The sequence below is a fragment of the Talpa occidentalis genome, unplaced genomic scaffold, assembly GCF_014898055.3.
Source record: "Talpa occidentalis isolate TD23 unplaced genomic scaffold, MPIMG_talOcc4v2.1 talOcc4.8, whole genome shotgun sequence".
In the NCBI taxonomy this organism is placed as follows: Eukaryota; Metazoa; Chordata; class Mammalia; order Eulipotyphla; family Talpidae; genus Talpa; species Talpa occidentalis.
The window spans coordinates 9,456,997-9,480,554 of record NW_023605194.1 but is presented as its reverse complement, the minus strand read 5'-3'; the positions used below and the strand labels follow the sequence as shown (position 1 = coordinate 9,480,554).

The 23,558-nt window shown below is 37.5% G+C and overlaps 1 protein-coding gene across 1 annotated transcript in view; it reads left to right on the top strand.

Annotated features, from left to right (window-relative positions):
• Window positions 1-6,309: 6,309 nt before the first annotated feature.
• CCDC172 (coiled-coil domain containing 172) overlaps window positions 6,310-23,558 on the top strand; it is a 54,985-nt gene continuing 37,736 nt past the window's right edge. Inside the window, exons 1-3 of the mRNA XM_037496279.2 lie at window positions 6,310-6,426; window positions 7,051-7,194; window positions 7,373-7,458. Of these exons, the coding sequence (XP_037352176.1) occupies window positions 7,116-7,194; window positions 7,373-7,458 (165 nt within the window). The 5' untranslated portion in view covers window positions 6,310-6,426; window positions 7,051-7,115. The remainder of the gene's footprint in view (window positions 6,427-7,050; window positions 7,195-7,372; window positions 7,459-23,558) is intronic.

The following is a 23,558-nucleotide window of genomic DNA, read 5'->3' as shown; positions in this document are numbered from 1 at the left end:
AATGTGGTTTTCTTAATTAGTAATTAAGAATTGACAGTTTATTTATATTGTAGAAGTGTAAGACTGAAAACAAAATTGACACCTTTAAGCACTGATATTTATAGATATGATTTTATAATTGTGTGCAACTATATATATGTTAGTATGCAAGGAAACACTTGCATTGATGCAAGTGTTGATAGGTTATGTGAAGAAGATAGGTAAGTTATCTACCTAGCTCTCTGTGTATCTCTATCTATCTATCAGTCTATCTATCTATCTATCTATCTATCTAGTCTATCTATCTATCTATCTATCTATCTATCTATCTATCTATCTATCTATCTACCTACTTACTGGGGAAAAGTCCCTGTAGTAGATGAATCGCCCCAGCAGGCTTTACACCCTCTCTGTTATATCTTTTCTTCAAACTCTTACTAGAAATTTCAATAGAAAAAAAAGATAAAAGAGAAGTTGTTTTAACTAAAGCTGTTGAAAGCAGTGGTGAAGAAAACAGATCTTCTATTGGAGCAGAAGGAATTAGGAGGGAGTTCTAGACTTAGCTCTGACATTAATTGCCTGTGCAGTGTTAGGGAAATCCATCAACTGCCACGGCCAGTGTTAACATTTATAAAATAAAAGGACTGTGCAAGATGTTTTTCTAAAGTCCATTAAACCACTAAAAATGCTTTGGTTATAATAGAAATCAATCATTAAAATTTTTTTTAAGCATAACTATTTCCCACAACTTAGCTTTTAAGCTCTGTTATGACTTGAATAGTGTCTTCAAAAAAAGATATGTTAAAGTCCTAACCCCCGTAGCTCAGAACATGACCTTATTTGGAAATAAGGTCACAACAGATGTACAGTAAGTCCTCACTTAACATTGTCCATAGGTTCTTGGAAATCGCAACTTCAAGCAAAGCAACGTGTAAGGAAAGCAGATCCTCACATAAGTCATTTTGTACAACAGCTGCAATTGTTTATTTCTCATCAATATTATAATGAAATGAATGATGTTGAATGGAACGATGCTATCCAAGGACATGCTGTAATTCATTAAGATGAGGTCATCTGGAGTAGGGCAGTCTCTTTATCCTGTATGGCTAGTATCCTTATAAGGAGAGGTGAAGAGACAAAGCGGTGGAGACAAAAGGGAAGAGAATTTGAGGGACAGTGAAGCCAGAGATTGGAGGGATGCGTCTATAATCCAAGAGACACCAAAAATAACCAGCAAGACCAGAAGTCAGGAAGAGGCAAACCAGATTCTTCCTCGGAGAGCCCATAAGGAGCCAACACCTTGATTCAGACTTCTGGCCTCTGGGAAATGTAGAGAATAATTTTCTGTTGTCTGAAATCAATTAGTTGATATACTTGTTTGTAGCAGAACTAGGAAAGTAATCTAATATTAAGAAACCAGTGCAAGGAAAAAAAAGCAAAAAATAAACAAATGGGACTATATCAAACTAATAGCTTCTGCGTAGAGAAAGTATCAGTAAAATAGAAAATTTTAAAAAGTATTAAAATTTCTCCCATCTACCAAATGGGAGTAGGTAGATAGGTACATAATCTGACAAGGGTCTCATAGCCAAGATGTACAAAGAACATGTATAACTGACAAAAAAAAAAAAAACCAAAAAAACCAACAAAAAACTGAGAACCCAATTAAAAAATGCGCAAAAGAGTTAAATAGACACTTCTCCAAAGAAGACAAACAGATGGCGAACAGCACAGGAAAAGGTGTTTAATATTGCTTATCATCAGGGTAATGCAAATCAAAATCTACCCCTCACACCATGAAAAATGGCCCATATAAAACAAACAAACAAAAAAACCCAAAAACAAACCCAAAAACCCAAAAACAAACAAACAAAAAAACAATAATTTTTGAGGGTGTGGAGAAAGAGGAACACTTATACACTCTTGATGAGAATGTAGGCTTGTCCAGGCCCTATGAAAAATGAAGATACCTATGAATATGAAGATACCTCAAAATATTTAAGAAAGACCTACCATATGACCTAGCAATTCCGCTCCTAGTTATCTATCTAAAAAAAGGCAAAAAGCACTAACTTGAAGGGCTGTGTGCACTCCTATGTCCATTGCAGCACTATTTACAGTAACTAAATTATGGAAACAACCTAAGTGCCCAAGAACAGGAGCAGATTAAATGTGGTATATGTACACAACTGAGTACTCTTCAACTCTAAACTCTTCAACTCTTCATCCATCTTGCCATAGATGGAACTGGCCAGAATAATGCTAAGTGGAAGAACTCACAAGTAGAAAGACAAATACTGATGGTTTCACTCCTATGTGGAATATAGAGAAACAAAGGAATTGACAAAACTAAACCAAAATAAAACCTAGAAATATGACTGCAGAATTGAGGCTACTAGAAGGAAAGGTGGGGGGGGGTGGCAAAAAGGGGTGGATGCCCAATCATCTATGGCAAAGGATTATGAGTGGTGGGTGTGAGGTCTGGTGGCATACATCTGAAGAGGTGTGAACCTATTTCCCTAAATCAAATGCAGTATTGTAAACCAATATTACCTCAATTAAAAGAAAAGAAATAGAGAAAAATAGATAAAAATGAATTGAATGTATTTATAACATTTAAAAAAGAAACCAGTATAATACGTTGTATACAAATTACATTTTTAGTTTTTTTATTAGATATGTTGCTAGCTAAATAAGCATTTACAAGGCACAATCCATTCTCAATTATTCTTCCTTAGATCACATCTGACTTCAATTCGTTTCAGATACACTGCAAATTCGAAAGTCTGAAAATGTCTTTAGAAAAAAATATTAATTTGTTATTAATAAGCAATTTTAGGAACTGTATGAGCCTTGAAATAAAACACAACTGCTGAAATAGTCTCATTTTCTCCATCCACTAGTTTTGGGAAGCAGTAAAGGAAGCTGAGAGGCTCTCAGGATTCAAGTCCTGATTCCGTTGGTTCCCAGCTACTGAATGTGACAGTGGACAGCTCTCTCATAGTTTCCCGATTGCAGTGTGGAAATAAAGCATGGAGCTCACTGGCTTGTTGGGTTGATTAGAAGAACTAAGACATGCCAAGCTCTCAGATGGTGGTAGCACATAATAATTTATTAGTGCATGTTAGCCACCAGTCTTTCTTTTTAGGAGTTCTTACCCACTGCCACAAATTAGCTATACAAAGCAACTCTGACATGCAACTCACCTGCTAGAAAACATTACATGGTCCTCCACCCTGTAGATGAAAATGTTAAATACCCTGCAAATGTTGACATCAAATTTGTCCAATTTTTCTCCCATTCTCACTATCTATTGAGGCCCCATCGTCCTTGAAAACCCAGCTGAGAGATTATCCACCACCGGTAGGTTTTCCCAGCTTACCTATATGAGACTTTTTCCTTTCTCCCTCTGCTGTTTTCCCGCAGCACACTGCCTGCCTGGAGTTATTTGTGCATGCCATGTGCCACTTGATAAATGATGACCTCCAGGAGGACAAGGCCTGTATCTTTCAATTTTGTATCTCCCTATAGTACCTAGCAGAGATTTTTACACTTAGTAGATATTCAATAAATGGCTGTTAAACTTAGTTGAACCCACATTTTTTTTCCTTGTTGGCAGATGCCCTCAGAAAAACATAAAATAAATGAATTATGTTTCTTCTTTTCATTGCAATATATATGCCCTGGGCTAGTGGGTATTTGCAAGTCTGGTTTAGAACTTAGGGAAGTCATCAATCTAAGAAAGGAGAAGAAATGCATTTTAAATCACAGGAGCAATATAGCCTTATATAGGACCTTCCAGCAAAGCATTTACTGATGGCTCAGTCACCCAGGTGCTAGTGCTATTACGAACAAAAGTCTCAAGTTGAGAGACAATGAGTGATCTTAACTTTTATATTCCATAGGTATGCAATTCAATGAAACATGTACAGATGGAAAGTTTAGATCTGAGAATCATATGTGGGTATCACAATACAAATAATTGGCTTTCTTTCTAAAGAACATCTGTTGAAACATCTGAAAGCAGTTGTTTATACTGCTGCCAAAATGTTGAAAAATATAATAATTCTCCAGTGAGGTTAGAAATATCCGGGGGAAGAAAAATACTTTTTATGTAGTTCTGTTTTTATTAAATCCTGTTGTTGTGTCTCTAATATGGCACATAGGAGATGCTCAATAATATTTGTGGAATGAATGTGGAATGAATAGCAGAGACACATTAAACAGTGTTGAATGAATCACTTCTTTTTATTAGACTGATAAGATATATTTTCAGAAAATAGTATGCCTTAGTTTTACTGTGCCATATACCATTTTTATTTGGCATAAATTTAAGTAATGCTACTCTTGCTCTGAGCATTATAGAATGTAATCAGCATTTATATCTATAAGAAAAAAACCTTAACACTATAGAAAATATATGAATAAAGCTAGATAAATGATGGCAATATTGCAGTATCTCAGTGCTACTTTTACTCATTATTACAAAACACTGAAAATTTGAATTGTGGGCTTCCATAATCATGTTAGCTTCAACAAATAATATAAAATTAAAAATCTTGCTAATGTTTATAGATATGGGATATCTGACAAGACTTGAACTTGAGATTTAAATGCACCAACATATTCTGGGATGTGAAGAAAAAGACTGTGGAAGATGAAGCCATTTATCCTCACACCCTCTTTCCAGAATTTCTAGCAGTTCTTTCTTCCATATTCTTCTGTGAGTGTGGAAATTGGGCTCCCCAAAGGCTGCCCAAATTCCACTCTGCCAAGTTTCAATACAGAAAGAGCCTGTTAAATAATAAATGTGAGTTTGAGTGTAACTAATAAAATTGGAATGTTAAAAAGCAGCATGCTTTTGAAAACCAGCCTCCTTATGAGGATGCTCCCGGTGTAGGTCCACGGGAAATAATTCTGAAGGGAGTGATATTAATTAGTAATATAATTTATCTTCTGGAAGCCCTTTCCTTTGATGGATGCCGTGGCACAGTTCATAAGCCTCCAAATGAGTGCTCAAAGAAAATGGTTCAAACCACAATTTTAGCTTTGTTTTCCATCCTTGAATAGATATAAAAGAGTCAAATTTATTTCAGTATATCTAAATTTTTCACCTACATCCACATGATGGAGGATTATGAAGTGATAAAAATGTATTTATGAAGAGTTTTCAATGAAATGGCAAAATGTTGGTGATGTAATAAGAGGAAAATCAGTAGAAACCAAAATTAAATTCATCATCTCCGATTTCAGATATTTTGGTTTTAGATCTCCTGTTGCTATATACTAGGTCTGCAATCTTGGCCAAACATTTAACTCTCTGTGTCTCGGTTTCCTCGACTATATATAGTAATAGCAGAAAGAATTTCCAAATGATATATACTATTTTAAATAGTGCCTGATAAATACTCAAAAACATGATTTTTTTTTTACAATAACTTCAAATTTATATAAAGAAAAAATGCAAGGTGAGAAGAAGCACCTGGAAGGCAATAGCCAAAATGTCATTAATATTTGCTTTTGAATGATGTTTATGGGCTTCTTATGGTTTCTGCTTCATTATACTTTTCAGTAGGCATGCTTCTATAATATAGTTTAAAAATTAAGTTTTAGGCATAGATGGCTTGATGGAAATGAGGGTGGAAATTTGCAATAGGTTAAAATTTAAAACCAACTATACTACACCATTAATTAAATATTAATTAAGTCTATTATTCAGATGATGTGACAAAACATACATTTATCTTATTTCACTTAATTCTAAATTCACTCTAACTCAAAATTACTTTTTAAAGTTTAACCAATGCCAATTAAACATGCAGAAGTAAAGTCAAATGTTTATTATAATCTTAATATTTTGACCCACTAAAACTAAAAATATTTTATTTTTTAATTTAAAAAATCCCAGGCAAGAATCCCAAAGGTGCCTTTCATGTTTAAGCTTTAATTAGCAACCACTTTGGTCTCTGACACATATTGTGCAGATACTGAAGTGTTAATATTACTGCAGCTTGATTACAAAAGGCAATGATTAATTTTAAAGCAGACAAAAAGATATGCCCTGATTACAAAGGAATGATTAAGGCGGAATGTCAGACATTGCACATTTAGAACAGTCTTTGTCGTAGTCAAAGGAGAAGAGTTTGCAGAAGTTTATATTTAGAATCACGGCCACTTTGCACCTCCCCAAGCGGTGCAGGCACCTGGGCTGGGGAAGGCCTGCACTTCCGGGCGCTGCGCGAATGCGGCCGGCTGCGCGCCCAGGCCCCAGCGAGCCACCGTAGCTTCTCCCCCCCACCCCACCCGCCCCCCTCCCCTCCCCCGCCGACCACAGGCCCTGGCCACAGCTTCAGGGGGGTGTTGTGCTCGCGGGGTTCGTCTGTTCACTCCTTTTACCCGGAAACCAAGCACTGGAAGGGAACTTCTCAGTAAAAAGGGGGGCCGCAGGTGAAAGGGGCCTGTCCAGACTGCCAGCAAGCCATGGCCCGAACTCCTTTTTTTTTTTTTAAGATTTATTTATGCATACAAGAGCTGGGGTACAGGCCAGAGATGTGGGGGGCCCCGGGGTGAGAGGATTCACCAGAGACAGAGTGGGGAACAGAACAGGCAAATTGACTGAAATACACTGCTGAGGGGAGCAGCGGGCAAGACAGGAGGGGTCTGCTGTGCCATGTGGGTAGCCCCCTGGCCGGCCGGGGTTCGAACTCGTGCTGCAGAGGCTGTGGACAGTTTCATAGTTTGCTTCTTAACCTCTTGCGCCACCAGGGAGGCCCTCCAACTCCATTTTTATTTGCCACCAAAACAACGACTAGCCTGAGAAGGGCTGAGCCCTCGTCTGAGGGGAGCAGCGTTCATCCAGCAGCCTGTGAGACTTTTCAGGGGCAGGAGGAGGTGCGAGGGAGAAAGGCGGGGTTGGCCGCCGTTGAAACAGGGGAACAGCCAAGAGCCGCTGCTTGCGAAGCGCCCCCACACGTTGGGCCCTCACCCCATGCTGCCTGCAGGTGGGGGACAGGGAGCGCGAGGTCCATCTGGAACAATCCTAGAATATTCCTTCTTTATTGTGCTTTCCAGGATCCTCAGACACAGTTATAAAATATTTAAAGGTGAAAAAAAGGTCCTCCGGAGCCCCGGCCACGATGAGTTTAGAATCCTTGCTTCAGCACATCATCTTCTCGGAGCATCAGGCCGAGGAGAGTAGGCGCCTGATGAGAGAAGGTGGGTGCCCCAGGCCATCCCACCAGGCCTTTGTCTTCCTGAGCTGGGGACTTGGATCCAGAGGGAATTCCTAATGCTGTGGTCAGAACAGCTAGAGGATCCGGCTCTGTTATCAAAGGCTACAGATAGGGGGGCTTTAGGAAGACTGATGTGTTTAAGGATTTAATTTGTTTTACAGTGAGATTGGATATAAACAGATGTCGTGAAAAAATTAGGAAAGCAGTGGAGAAGCTGAGTGAAGAGAAAATCAGATTAGAAGCCAAGGTAATTGACATGTAGAGCATGTTCATTATCATTTAAAAAAGTCTTTTAACTTGAGTTTTTGAGGGTATTTTTCTTTTTGACTAGTTGTCCTTCAAGTAGGAAGCACAGTGCTGTGCTGGTTCGTGTAGCTCTATGTTGAATCCATTGGTTACCTTCCGTTCTAATATGAACAGTTCCTAAACAAACCATTTTAAATAATGAACAATTCCTCGGCCATGTTGTGGGATGGTTAATGTTTTAAAATAGCACAATGTCAATGGAAAAATAAATTGTGCAAGTAATTGGAGCAGTTTATACATTTCAAATAATAAATTTAGGAAGTGTACTATGCTGATGTAATAACTGAATGTAGCTTTCAAATGAGTCACTGTCTTTTATTTTCCAACCTTCTACCACATTTTAGACATGCCTTTCATCTCACAGTATAATTTTTCAAGGAGCAGTTTTATTTTTTTTTTCCTGTAGCATATATAAAATTCTATTATTTTAAATAGAATCAGGGGAATATGATGGCTTCTTGAAGGAGGATTTTGAAGGGAGGGTAGAATTTTAGAGAAACAAAGAGAAATAGAAGGAAAAAAGCATTCAGGGCAAGGGGAAGATGAACAAAAGGCAGACATGCCCAAGGCATATTGGGAGAGAAATCTAGTCAAAGCAGAGGGCGGATAATCTGGGAATTGGAGGAAACCACTGCAGGTTTCTGATCAAGGAGCGGTGTGATAAAAGTGGTTTTAGGAAGATCTCTTGGAGCCCCGGGAGAATGGGAGCTAAGAACATCATCCAAATAAGTCACAGTGAACACCCCTTTATGGGGAGGGAGGGAGTGGTTAGGGGTGGAGGAGCACACAGTTATACAAAATATTTATTCAACTCCTAAAGATAAAATAAGCAGGCATTGTGCAATGGGAAATCTGTTTGAGGAAGTCTATTTGCTTGAATATATTTTAACTTATCACTGTGAGGAATTTCCAGTTCTCTTTGTGAATAAAATAACTCTGCTCTAGCTGGTGACCTTCTGTTCTTTCTACCAAATCTTGCTCAGATATTATCTATGCAGACCTCCTGGAAAACTTTATCATGATTTTCAGTACACCACCTTACAATTAAACAACGACATAAATTTGTGTTTGTATTTGTATTGCTCATAAGCAACATGTCAGGGATTTTTTGCTTATCCATCTTTTATTTTCACAGCCTGTATTCAATGCTAATGCATAGTACACAGTATATATTCGTGTTTGGAATGAATTAAAGAGTACTAATAGGGTGAGAGCTGTCTTTTAAATTAGAATTTGGAACTGTCATTCAGTGAGACCCAAGATCCTGTTTTGACTGTGGAGAGCTGACAAACTAGCTGCTGATGGGGATGATGGGATGACTAGTTGATGGAATGGGTTCAGAATATCATAATGTAGTTTTCTTTTTTTGGTTAAAAATAACTTAGCTACTTCCAGGTTTGGTAACTAGACGCTAATAGAAGTTAATAGGCAAAGCATATACAATTAGGTAGTGCAGAGCTAACACTTCTTGAGGGCCTCCCCTGGTGGTGCAGTGGTTGAGCCCTGGGCTGTGACTGCCCACAGCCTCTGCAGTGCCGGTTCGTTCCCGGCCGCCGTCAAGGGTCCCACAAAAAAAAAGAGCTAACACTTCTTTTTTTTTTAATCATTTTTTTTAAAGATTTATTTATTTATTTATACAAGCACTGGGTACAGTCAGAAACGCCGGAGGGTGAGAGAATTCACCAGAGCCAGAGCAGGGAGCAGAGCAGGCAGAAGGACTGAGGTACACTGCTGAGGGGAGCAGCGGGTGCGGCGGGAGAGGTCTGCGCGCCATGTGGGACCCTCCTCTGGTGGCCGGGGAACAGCCGGGGATAGAACTGGCGCTTCCCAACCCAGTGCTCAACCGCTGTGCCACCGGGGAGGCCCCAAGAGCTAACACTTCTTGAGCACTTATTGTATGCTGAACATAATTCTAAATACTTCACCTGTGTTAACACCTTTAATTCTGCTAGGAATCCTATTGTTAGGGGGAAAGGCTGTCCTAAAGCTAATTCCATACAGGCTTTGTGGACTCCACTCCCACCCCAGGCCAAAGCCAAAGACACTGGAAACTCCAAATCCCATCACCACCAAAGGGAAGGTAGCTGGGACCTGAGGATGGGGTTAAGCAGCCAGGTGGATATAAAAGGCAGATATGTGGGCTTTGGGGTCCCCCATTTTGGCTCTCCGCCAGCTCGCAGCATCTGGCCAGCTCTGAGAGTGACTTTGGGTTTCCAGGTCGTTGGATCGGGTAGGACGCATTAAAGACTTTATTTCCCTATTTTCTCCCTGAGTTGTACATTTTCCTTATTTCCTTTTCTCTTGTAAATAAACCTTTTATTAACCTTTTGTGTGTGTCTGTAGTAGAGTATTCATAAGTCCCTTTAAAGCGCGCGGGTGAGGACCCACAGCCAGGAATCCATTCAATATCCGGGCAGCTCTATAACACTATTGCTTCTTTGTAGGGATATCAAAACAGATATTTTGAGCTCATCTTAAACTTTTTTCTTCATGAAGTTCACATATGATCATGTATCTGAAGCTTTTGCATCTTTTTTTTTGAGCAATGTTTTTAAAGGGTCATACAGAGGGCACCTACATACAAAAGGTATTTTGTACAAAATATGTTTTTCCTGAATTGGTGAAAGTACTGACCTGACAGGTAACAAATGTTTAAATGAAAATGATGGACTCTTTGAATATCTTCTTTGAACAAAAAAACAAGTTTACTTTGTAATATTTTCTTTGTTAGCCTATTTTGCTGAAAATGGAAATGTAATTTGTTGTTATAGACAAATGCATAAAAATGTTGATAAAAATATTTATACTTGAGGGAAGACAGAAAAAATCCTTTACATTGTTTAGAAACATTTGCTGAAATTACTAATTAATATAGGCTCATAAATTCATTGCTTTTTAATCAGCTCCTACATATGACTAATAACACAACCGTATCATACTAATAAAACTAACATATGAGGTTCACTGTTCAGTCAATACTAATTTGTAATTGAAATAAGTTGATTTATAATATAGTCAAAATGGTGTGTGTGTTTGTATGTGTGTGTATAAAGATTTTAAAAGTGGAACCACAATTATAATGTAAATGACTAATGGGAAAAACTGAAGAAGTAATCATAAATTGATTTCTTGTTTCTTTTATTCTCAGAGTTAATTATATGTCTGCCAATAACAATGAAAATATATTGACTTGAGTATTTGACTTGGCATTTATTGACCAATTTATCAAGTGGAAGCAGCATAAAGCGAAACTAGAACATAATTTGAATAGGCCAGTTGCTTGAGTTATTTGTACAGTGATACATTCAGAAAATATTTTGGGCATTTATTTTGGAAGTTGCTTGTGGTCAAAAAAATGTATTTAGGCAGTACAGTATTCATTTTTTCTTTCCTGTTCTGTAAAACTCAGGTAGCATGTAATTAGAACTTGAGTGATAGCATTTGCCTTTCAGGGCTCGATGAGTCCTTTAAAATATATGGTTGCAAAAGCCTCTGATTATATAGTATGAGTACTTTGTGAATTGGACAGCTATCGTATGCCTGGTTAGGTTTGGTAATATGAAAACAGAAAGACAAGAACATGCCCTGGATTTGCATTAATGCTTACCAGGATACCCAAAGCTTCTGATATTCAAGGAAAGGTTGCATAGTATTGGTGACAGAGCAAATAAAAATTGTAGAATCACAGAATATTTGCAGTTTCTTTTAAGCATCTGATTGAGGTTTTCCCCTGTTTTAAAAAGTAATATATAGTTAAAATTTGGGCATTTAGTGTTTATCACCATATTACATAAAACCCAACATACGAAGTAAATGGAGGAAAGTCTGAGATTATTTTATTTCTTCTTCCCATTTTAACATACTGCATAAACATCTTAACTATAATAAAATAATATTTCATGAATTTTTAAAGGGAAATTATATTGATCTAGACATGTAACTTACAATGGCTTCTTTTACTTCTTTATAATGTACACACTCCTTTTTTTAATTGATCAAATTAGGAAGCCTCTCAGAACAGCAGGCAAAGTCATATCCTTTAGTAATCTACACTCTAAGTAGGGAAAGAACAAAATCATGAATTATTTTCATTTATAATATTGAAATGGAGTTTTGCAATTGAGAGTTTTTTTTAGTATAATGAAGAAAAAATTTAGATCCTACTTTAATTTTAGGCTGATTAAAAGTTGCTTAAAAAATAGGCATTATTTCTTCCCTCTAGTTAAGATGTGTTTAAATAGCAGTGCATGTGAATTATTTAATATTAATTTTAGAAAATAAAGTAGAAATTCTGCTTATCACAATTTAATTCACACCTATGGTTACATTAATTGTGGCCAAGACAGTTTTGAAGGTAGATACAGTTAGCTTCTTAAGAGTCTCTATGACTCTTTTGTATTAAATTCTTTTAAACTAAATCTCTCTGTCCTGAACATATTAAGGTAATTGTTTAAAGTTGTAATACAGAATTTTAGATGTACTGTCCATTTTATATTCTCTTTATTCTTAGTGCAGTTCCATAGCCATTCAGTACATTTCTGAGTCTGGAGTTCATTCTGTGAAGGCTGATTCTTCTTCTGATTCTTTCACGTGAGACACCTACTTGGAGGTTTGATGGACATCCTCTTCACTCCCCTGGTCTCCTTCTTGGCCTTTACTTCTTTACCCGTTTGTGGTGACTCATGTTTTACCCTGAACTGTACCATCTCTTCCCCCTCCTTTTTTCTGTCACCCATGAAACTCTCCTTTGTTCTTCAGAGTTTGGCACCTAGCTCCCTGGCTTCCACTTTATCTCAACTGTCACCATCTTCCTGAATGATGTCACTGTATGGTCTAGTTAGCTGCCACCCTGGCCTGTTCATTCTTTGGTCTCTGCTTTTTTTAGCAACCTTTTACTCCATTCTGCCTCAGCCACCGATTTCCATAATCATACTTTCTGGGCTTTACCACCATCTAAAACCATTTCACTTTCAAAACCAATCAAGCATTTTACTTTTCACCCACTGGAATTGTCCTCCATTGTCACCAGGTCCTCAAGTCATTTCTATCTGGTTTTCTCCATGAGTGCCTGCTTTTGTATCTGTATTCATTTCCTTCTTTATTCTTACGTTTCATGATTGATTATTCCGCCCTTTCCTCTGATTCCCCTCCTCTTTCCTTGCACTCTCCCCTGCCCCCACCACCACCCCTGGCAAGACTCCACTTGTGGGTGGACCAGTTGTCTGCTAGCATGCCAGCACTCTGGCACTTTCAGGAGGGGTTGGATCTAGCACTCAGGGACAGTAACCTCGGCCTCACCCAGAACTTCTACATGGCCTAGAAACACGACTACATTTTTTCTCATTCTGCAATGATAGTTGTAAACCTTCACTCTTCTCATACCTACAGTCTTCTCTGTTAAACTATTTAACGCTCAAATGATAACCTGGCTTCTTACTTTAAAAAGAAAATAAAGAACATCTAGTAGTCAATTGTTATTTTCTCTTCTATGAATCTTAATACTTACCTAAGTGAAGCCCCATCTTCTCTCCTTTTCTTCTTATTAAAGAGGAGATGAGGGGCCTCCCCGGTGGCACAGCGGTTGAGCACTGGGTTGCGAAGATGCCCGCGGTCTCTGCGGCACCGGTTCGATCCCCGGCTGCTCCCCGGCCACCGGAGGAGGGTCCCACATGGCGCGCAGACCTCTCCTGCCGCCCGCTGCTCCCCTCAGCAGTGTCCTTCGGTCCTTCTGCCTGCTCTGCTCCCTGCTCTGGCTCTGGTGAATTCTCTCACCCTTCCGCGCTTCTGACTGTACCCAGTGCTTGTATAAACAAAACAAACAAACAAACAAACAAATAAATAAAACATGCCTCTATAAAACAAAAAACAAAAAACAAAAAAAATAAAATAAAGAGGAGATGAGCAGTCCTTCTTACAGGACAGGTGGGGTTTGAGGAGAATGGGGGGGTACCAGCTATAGGTATAGAGTTTCTTTTGGGGGTGATAAAAATATTCCAAAATGAGACACAGATGACTACACCCATCACTTGAATACACTAAAAGACACTTCTTTGTAAAACATATTAAATGCATCATTATTTTTTAAAGTAACATAGGGGCTATGTGCCTACCCCCCAACTTAAGAAATAAAATACTGTATGTACAGCTGAAGTAAGTGCCTCATATGCCCTTCCCTGATTACACTTATCTATCTATCTATATATATATATGAAACTCAACATTTGATTCAGTACTAATATCAGCTGGAATTGATTAGGTTTTTGATAATAAAAATCTAACCATGATGGCTTTACCAAATAAGGGTTTATTTTTCCTCATATAAAAGGAAGTCTGGAAATATGCAATCCAGGACCATTTATTAAGGTTCATCAAGGAAATCTTAAAAGACCCCAGAACATTTCTAAATTTCTGTTCCACCATCCTTAGCATGTAACTTTTATTCTCATAGTCACCAGCACTGTTCTGTCCCCAACCTTTGTATCTGAATTCCAGCTGAAATGAAGAAGAAAGGGTGAGATCAGAAAGCTTCTCATGTGTCTTTGTCATTGCTTTGATGGAAGGGAAGTCTTCTCTAGCACTTAGGCCTGTGTCTCAAGGGTTTAACTTTAGAAGTGGAATGTTGTAATGTGACTATTTTGAACTTACTGTATAATTTCTCTGAACAAAATGTAGTTTTATTAAGATAAAAGAATGGTAGGATGACTGGTTGCCCTTGTGTTCCCCAAATAGTTCTTCACAACTCTTATGGTCACTTGCTTTCTTTTTTAAATCAGTGGGGGAGAGAGAGAGATGTTTCCAGAAAAGTAGGGGAATTTCTTTACCAGAGCCTCATCAGATGCCTTCTTCCATCTCATTTCCATGAATTGTGACATGTGACTACCATTGAAGCAATGATTGTGGTCAAGTGATAGTAACCTCCCAAATTCAGTAAACTGTCTGGGGATGACTCAGAATTCCAAAAAATAATGAACTGGTTTTCAAGATAAGGAGAGTTGCTTGTTAGGAAGGTAAGCAGTGTCTGAAACAAAGCTTTTAGCAGTTAAAACCGAAATGGCCATGTAGAACGTCCCTGTTTGTTGATTGAAATATTTTAAGGTAAGTATTTTATTTTTCTCAGTATGTTATAAAATATACTTTAAATTCCTTTATTTTGAATAAGAACTGTGATGGCTTGGGATGCTTGGAAAAATCATCTGAATTGATAAAAATAAAGGTAAAAAATTTATAATTTAGTTATTATTCAGCAGATTTAGTTATTATTCCTGAGAATATGACCTCAGAATTCCAAGTGCTAGATGCCACTGTAAAAAAACAATCATAAATCCCTAAAACTATTACTGTGGTTACAAAGCTGCCTGGAGATGGAATGAGAGAATGATACCACTTAAAAATATGTAACAATATAACATATCTTGTAAGAGATTTATAAATGTATAGTGAAAGTATAATGACATACATGGGAATGATAAATAGTGCCTCAAGATAATGATTATCTCTGATGGAGGTAGAAGATAAATGTAATCAGGGAAGGGTATACAAGGCACTTACTTCAGCTGTACATGCACTGTTTTATTTCTTAAGTTGGGGGGTGGGGACATAGCCCCTATGGTACTTTAAAAATAATGATGCATTTAAAACGTTTTACAAAGAAGTGCCTTTTAGTGTATTCAAGTGATGGGTGTAGTCATCTCTGTCTCATTTCAGAATATTTTTATCACCCCCAAAAGAAACTCTATACCTATAGCAGGTACCCCCCATCCTCCTCAAACCCCACTGACCCAAGGTTTCCACTAATTACTTTCTGCCTGTGACCATTTTATACAAATGCAGTCAGACAAGATGTGACCTTGTGTGGCTAACTTCTGTTACTCAGCATGTTTTCCAGGTTCATCAATGTTGTAGCATGTATCGGCACATTAGTCTTTTTTTAACAAACAAATAATATTCCATTGTATGAACATACATGCTTATCCATTCATTACTCTTAGAGTAATGTTGCTTTGAACATTTATGTACAAGGTTTTGCAGGAACATATGTTTTCACTTCTCTTGGGTAGTCCCATCTAGGAGTAGATTGAGGCATATGACTTTTCTAGGTTTAACTTTTTGCATTTATGAAGACTGTTTCCATAGTGGCAGCCCATTTCACATTTGTAGCAGCAGTGTATGAGAGTTCATTTTCTCTGTATCCTCACCAACACTTGTTATTTTCTGGGAGTTCTTGTTTCTTTTTTTTCCAGCCATTTTACTGGGTGTGAGGTGACATTGTAGTTTATATTTCCAGTTCCTTAATGACTGATGTTGTATGTCTTGTTAGGTGTTACTTGGCCGTTTGCCCCATCTGTTCTTAAAATGAGCTGCTTGATTAATGGACCTGTACCTGTAATGATTCTTCTATGGGGCCCAGCCTGGTCTCTGAGAATTAGCAATCTCTCTTCATATAGTAGAACTGAAATGGTTGCATCTCTGAGTGAAGTGAAAAATATTACAGCATTTATTGTACTCCTTTTTCTCAATGTTGTTTTCATGATTAAAAAAATCCAAAGAATATTTCATGGTAATCACAGTTTTGAGCAGACACCATAATAGTATGCTAGATAGCCTTTCTGTTTGCAAGTGCTTATAAATCACAAAGGTTGCAGACTTCTGGCTTCAGTTCACAAAGTGGAAAATCTACTGCACTGTTTCTAATTGTAAAACCTACCAGTGTATCTCAAATCTTTTTTTTTCTTTTAAAGGATGACTTTAAATAGATTGTTTAGCCTGAAATGTTAGAAATGTTTCAAACAGAAAAAAAAAAAAAGTTTCCTTTCCAGGAACTGAGAGAATGGTCCACTAATTAAAGAACAGTAAGTCAGTACAGTTCTGACTCAGTCTGCCTAAAGCTTGAGGTTAAAATTTAGTTTGCTAGACTTGTAAGACTTAACAGCACAAAAGAATGCCTTTTAAAAACGTTGCCTTTTGATTTTATGATTTCTTGGAAAATCAATTAGCTGCAGCCCTTCTCTTAAATACCTCCAATCATGCATTGGGTAATTATTCATTCAACAAACATTCATCGAGCAGCTTCTAAATCACACCATGAATAATTGGCAAATAAATTATAAAACAACTTTCTGCCTAAATTAGAGGGTTGAGGACAAGCAGCTGCAACTATAAAAACCTTACTGTAAACTCAAAATTCTTCATTGTCATTTAAAGAAAAAGTTTGTAATTACTTTTAATTTTCTCTTTGTAGTCTAGGAAGAAAACCTTATTACACTTAATGATTAATTATCCAAAATGTGGGCCTCCCCGGTGGCGCAGCGGTTGAGCGCTGGGTTGCGAAGCTGCCCGCGGCCTCTGCGGCGCAGGTTCGATCCCCGGCTGCTCCCCGGCCACCGGAGGAGGGTCCCACATGTCGCGCAGACCTCTCCTGCCGCCCGCTGCTCCCCTCAGCAGTGTACTTCGGTCCTTCTGCCTGATCTGCTCCCCACTCTGGCTCTGGTGAATTCTCTCACCCTCCTGCGCTTCTGACTGTACCCAGTGCATGCATAAACAAACAAACAAACAAACAAATAAATAAATAAATAAAAACATGCCTCTATTAAAAAAAAAAAAATTATCCAAATGTGACTAGAGAAGGTCACTGGATGTTGGCTGAGTTTAGTGTAGGGTATTTTCCTGCAGCCTGCCTGCCTGGGGGCAATCTCTTTTCTAGGGGTGTATACCTTTGTAACAGTTTCTTTTGCTCAGGAATATACCAAACAAACAACCTTGGAGCGTTTGCACTTGCTCTCTCTTCTGCCTGAAATGCTTCTTTCCTCAGCTATTAGTGTTTTATGCACATTCATTTTATTTAGGTGTCTCCCACAGGATGATTAACTTAATATGAGACTTTAATTTCTAACATCAAGACAGTCCCATGCAAATTTTGATGTTGGTTACTTTAGATATCTATTCAGTTGCCACTTTAAAGCAATGGTTCTCAAAGTGTGATCTGCCAATTTGTAGTAGTCACCGAGATTCTTTGAAAAGGTCTGTGAGGTCAAACTATATTCTAAATAATATGGAGGTATTATTTTCCATTTTCAATGTCCTGGCATGCTTATTAATGGTGCAAAGACAGTGTTGAGTAAAACTGCCTTAGCACAAGTCAAGGCAGTTGTGCCGAACTATACCCGTCATTACATTTTTCACTGCCTTGCACTCTCAGTAAAAACACAAAACCCACCAGTTCATTGTATGCTCTTGATTGAAATGTAAAAAAAAAATATTGAGCTGTTTTGAAACTGACCGTTGCATATATAATATCTTTAACGTGTGTGATGAAATGGGAAGTTCACATAAGAACTTCTGTTTCAGAGTACACTGATTGTCTCAGGGGCAACCATTTGTACAATTGTATGAACTAGCTATTCTTTTTCTGAAACACCATTCTTTTCAGAATAATTGACAAACTGTAGTTATTTAGATTCGAGTATTTGGCAAATTTTCTCAAAACTGAATGAAGGAAGCCTGATATCTCAAGGCAGACAACTTTTGTTATTTTTCCAGTGATGATACTCAACCTTTCAAACAAAAGCTAGAAATTTGGAAGGCTAGATCTGTCACTATCAGCTTGATACCTTCCTAATACTGAAAGATTTTTTTTACATTTCAAAGATTTTGCCACTTTGTCAGTGATATTAATGAATGTTACTTTTTAATATCATATTATGAAACATGTCAGCATTTGGAGGAGCTGAATAATTTAGTGAAGCTATATTTTCTAAATGACCAGCACATACTGTTATAAAACCATGCACAGATAAAAGATCCACTCGAAGTGCAGATAGACCAATTGGATTTTATTGTAACAGAATGAAAAGTTCATTGAAATGGTTTCAGATTCCTCACATTAAATAACCTTTAAGGAACCATTTGAGTTCAGATGTAGTATCAAAGAAGAATATGCACAATCACTTGAAAAGGGATTAAAATACCCTTCTCCTTTGCAACAGCATATCTTATGAGGACAGATTTTCTTCAGACACTGAAACCAAAAACACATTGCAAAAGATTAAATAAAGAAGCAGATATGAGACTCTACTATCTTCTCTTTTTTTTTTTTTTTTTTTTTTTTTTTTTTTTTTTTTTTTTTTTTTTATCCCTCTGACATGTCTCAAATCTCATCCCAAGAGCTACCCATCATCACTATCTGGGGAAGATCCAGGAGGAACATTCTCCTCTCCTAAGTGTCTTGTCAATGAGAGGTTCCAGTAGCTGGTCCAGTAGCTTCCAAACAATAGTCCATGTTTTCTTTTTCATTTATTCATTTATTTATTTATGCATACAAGAACTGGGGTACAGGCCAAGGTGCAGGGGGTGAGAGGATTCACCAGAGACAGAGTGGGAAGCAACACAGGGAAATCTACTGAAATACACTGCTGAGGGGAGCAACAGGCTAGATAAGAGAGGTCTATTGTGTCATATGGGTTACCTCCTGGGGGGGGATCAAACTCGTGCTGCATTGGCTGCAGATAAATTCATAATGCTGCAACTTAAACCCTTGTGCCACCAGCCTTGTGTCCATGTTTTTTTTTTTTTTTTTTTTTTTAATCTTAAATTTTATTTTTATATTCCCCCATACACATTGCAAACGCCCATTCTGACCCCAATCCTTCCCTCCCGCCCCCCACCCCCAAAAAGTGTCTCTGGTTCATAGTTTTTTGTTGATTTTGATTTTTCACTTCTTATATTCATTTTCCTGGTCCCTTATTTAAGTTTTCTAGATTCCTGCTATGAGTGAGACCATCCGTATTTTTCTTTTCTTTTTGGCTTATTTCGCTGAGCATGATCCCTTCCAGCGCCATCCATGTTGCTGCAAATTGCATGTGTTTATCTTTTTTGAATGCTGAGTAATATTCCATGGTATAATTGTACCACATCTTCTTGATCCAGTCATCTACTTTGGGCATTTGGGTTGTTTCCAAAGCTTAGCTATTGTAAACAGTGCTGCTATAACATAGGGGTGCAGGTGCTCTTTGGAATTGATGTTTCTGTGTCTTTGGGTAAATACCTAGGAGTGGAATTGCTGGATCATATGGAAGCTCTATGTTTAGTAGGTCAGAAATCTCCACACAGCTCTCCATAGTGGTTGGACCAGTTTGCACTCCCACCAACAGTGCAGAAGAGTTCCTTTTTCTCCACATCCTCGCCAACATTTGTTGTTGCTAGTTTTTTTAATATGTGCCATTCTCACTGGTGTGAGATGGTATCTCATGGTAGTTTTGATTTGCATTTCCCTGATTGCAAGTGATGTTGAACATTTTTTCATATGTCTGTTGGCCATTTGCATTTCCTCTTCAGAGAAGTTTCTTTTTAGCTCTTCTGCCCATTTTTTGACTGGATTATTTTCTTTGTTGTTGCTGAGTCTCATCAGCTCTTTGCAGATTTTTGTGATCAGTCCTTTATCATTAGTGTTGGGTGCAAAAATGTTCTCCCAGTTGGTGGGGTTTCTCTTTGTTTTTGTTATTGTCTCTTTTGCTGTGCAGAAGCTCTTTAATTTGATGTAGTCCCAGCTGTTTATCTTTGTCTTCACTATCACTGCTTTGGGTGATGTGTCTGTAAAGATGTCTTTGATGTGCAAATCCCGTAGTGTTTCGCCTATATTTCCTTCTATGTATTTTATGGTTTCAGGTCTTATGTCTAGTTCTTTAATCCATTTTGAGTTGATTTTTGTGTATGGTGTGAGGTAGTGGTCAAGCTTCATTCTTTTGCATGTAGCGACCCAGTTTTCCCAGCACCATTTATTGAACAAACTTTTTTGCTCCAATGCATAGTCTTTGCTCCTTTGTCAAAGATTAGTTGACCATAAATCTGTGGGTTTATTTCTGGATTTTCTATTCGATTCCATTGGTCTGTATGTCTGTTCTTGTTCCAATACCATGCAGTTTTGATGATTATGGCTTTGTAGTATAGTTTGAAGTCTGGAGTGTGATGCCTCCATTTCCTTCTTTTTTTTTCAGTAGAGCTTTGGCTATTCGGGGTTTTTTGGTGATTCCATATGAATTTCATCAATAATTGTTCTATTTCTTTGAAGAATGCCATTGAGATTTTGATTGGAATAGCATTGAATCTGTATATTGCTTTTGGTAGGATGGCCATTTTAATAATGTTTATTCTTCAATCCATGAGCAGGGGATGTCTTTCCATTTCTTTGTGTCTTCTTCTATTTCTTTAACAGTGTTTTATAGTTTTTCTTTGTATAGGTCCTTTACCTCTTTTGTTAGATTTATTCCCAAATATTTGATTTTTTTTGTTTCAATAATAAAAGGGTGGTTTTTTGATTTCTTCTTCTTCAGATTTATTGTTTGTGTATAGGAAGGCTACTGACTTTTGCGTGTTGATTTTGTATCCTGCCACTTTACTGAACTGACTGATGAGTTGAATTAGTTTTTCTGTGGAGATTTTGGGGTTCTCTATGTATATATCATATCATCTGCAAATAGTGATAGTTTGACTTCTTCTTTCCTATTTGGATTCCTTGGATGTCTTTCTCTTGTCTTATTGCTCTGGCTAGGACTTCCAGTATTATATTGAAAGCAGTGGTGAGAGTGGACATCCTTGTCTTGTTCCAGATCTTAATGGAATTGCTTTCAGCTTTTCACCATTGAGAATGATACTGGCTGTTGGCTTGTCATAGATGGCTTTATGATGTTGAGGTATGTTCCTTGTATCCCCAAGAATTTCAAGGGCTTTTTATCATGAATGGGTGTTGCACTTTGTCGAAAGCTTTCTCAGCATCTATTGATATTATCATATGGTTTTTATATTTCTTTTTGTTGATGTGTTGGATAACGTTGATTGATTTTCGGATGTTAAACCATCCTTGTGCCCTGGAATGAATCCAACTTGGTCGTGGTGAATTATCTTATGGATACATTGTTGGATTCTGATAGCTAAAATTTTATTGAGGATTTTTGCATCAGTGTTCATTAGGGAGATTGGCCTATAGTTTTCCTTTTTTGTGTTGTCCTTATTCGGTTTTGGTATTAGTGTAATATTGGCTTCATAGAACGTGTTTGGTATTGTCCCTTCCTTCTCAATTTTTTGGAAGAGTTTGTGAAGGATAGGCACTAATTCGTCTCTGAATGTTTGGTAGAATTCATTTGTAAATCCATCAGGTCCTGGGCTTTTTGTTTTGGGGGTTTTTTGATTACCATTTCAATTTCGCTGCTTGTAATTGGTCTGTTTAGGTGTTCTATTTCTTCTTTATCTAGCTTTGGGTGATTGTAGAGTTGTAGGAATTTGTCCATCTCCTCTAGATTGTTGAACTTGTTTCATATAACTGTTCATAGTAGTTACTGATTATTCTTTTGATTTCTGCTGTGTCCGTTGTGATTTCTCCTCTTTCATTTATGATCCTGTGTATTTGTGCTTTCTCCTTTTTTTCCTTGTGAGCCTGGCTAGGGTTTGTCTATTTTATTTATTTTTTCAAAGAACCAGCTCTTGGTTTCATTGATCTTTTGGATTGTTTTTTAGTTTCAATTTCATTATTTCTGCTTTGGTTTTTATTATTTCTTTTCTTCTACTGGATTTTGGGGTTTTTTGTTGTTTTTTTCTAGATTTTGAGCTTCGAGATAGGTTTGTTTCTTGAGTTCTTTCTTGTTTTTGATGTGAGCTTCTATTGCTATATTTTTCCTCTTATTACTGCTTTTGCTGCATCCATCATTTAGGATATTGGTGTCCTCCTTGTCATTCAATTCAAAGAATTTTTTAATTTCTTCTTTGATCTCCTCATTAGTCAGTGGTCTTCAGTAGTGTGGCTTTAATCTCCATGAGTAGGATAGTTCCTTGCTTCTTTTTATGATTTATTTCTCTAGTTTGATGCCTTCCGTGGTCAGAAAAGATGGTTGATATGATTTCAATCTTGGTGTATCTGTTGATGTTGTCTTGTGCCCAGTATGTGATCGATCCTGGAGAATGTCCGTGTGCGCTTGAGAAAAATGTGTACTCGTTTTTTTTTGGGTTTAGTGTTCTATAGATGTCTGTTAAGCCCAATTGCTCTAGGTCTTATTTAGGCTTTAGTTTCTTTACTTATTTCTTGTCTTGTTGATCTATCCATTGTTGATAGTGGTGTGTTGAAGTCTCCCACTACGTATGTGTTTTCTCTGATGTCTGTTTTCAGAGAGGACAACAGTTGTCTGATATATTTTGGTGCTCTTTCGTTTGGTGAGTATATGTTAATGAGTGTTATTTCTTCTTGAAGTATTGTCCCTTAATCATAATGTAGTGACCATTGGGGTCTCTTTTTATTTTTGAGTTTGAAGTCTGTTTTATCTGATATAAGTATAGCTGTTTCTGCTTTCTTTTTTGGCCTTTGCTTGTAGGATTGTTTCCATCCTTGACTTTGAGCCTATTTTTATCTTTTGTAGCTAAATGTGTTCCTGGAGACAGCAAAAGGTGGGTTTTGTTTCTTAATCAGGCTGCAACTCTGTGTCTTTTTATTGAAGAGTTTAGTCCATTTACATTTAGAGTTAATATTGATATGTTAGCATCTGTATTTGCCATTCATGTTTGTCTTTCCTTTGATTTTTTTATTCTTTTAATAACTTTTTTTTTTTTTGGTCTTCTTTCGTTGTTATTCGTCCCTCTGAGGTTCTGGCTTTAGGATTCTTGTAGTATTTTTTGGAGTGGGGGTTTTTGCAATGAAATTCCGGAGTTTCTCTTTGTCTGGGAAGTCCATATTCTTTCTTCCATGGAGGAAAGAGAGCTTTGCGGGATAGAGTATCTTGGTTGGCATCTGTTTTCTTGGAGTCTGTTGACTATGTCCCTCCACTCTCTCCTTGCCCGTAGTGTTTCTTAGAGAGTCTGATGTCAGCCTGATTGGTTTTCCTTTGAATGTTATCTGTTTCTTCCCTCTTGTCAGCTTCATTATTTTTTCCTTGTCCTGATTCTTGGGAGCTTTACTATTTGTGTCTCTGCTGTGTTTTTCCTTTCGTCGTGGAAGTTTGGTGTCTTGCTTGCTTCTTGTATATCAATTTTCAGCTCCTTCTTCTCATTTGGAAGTTTCTTCAA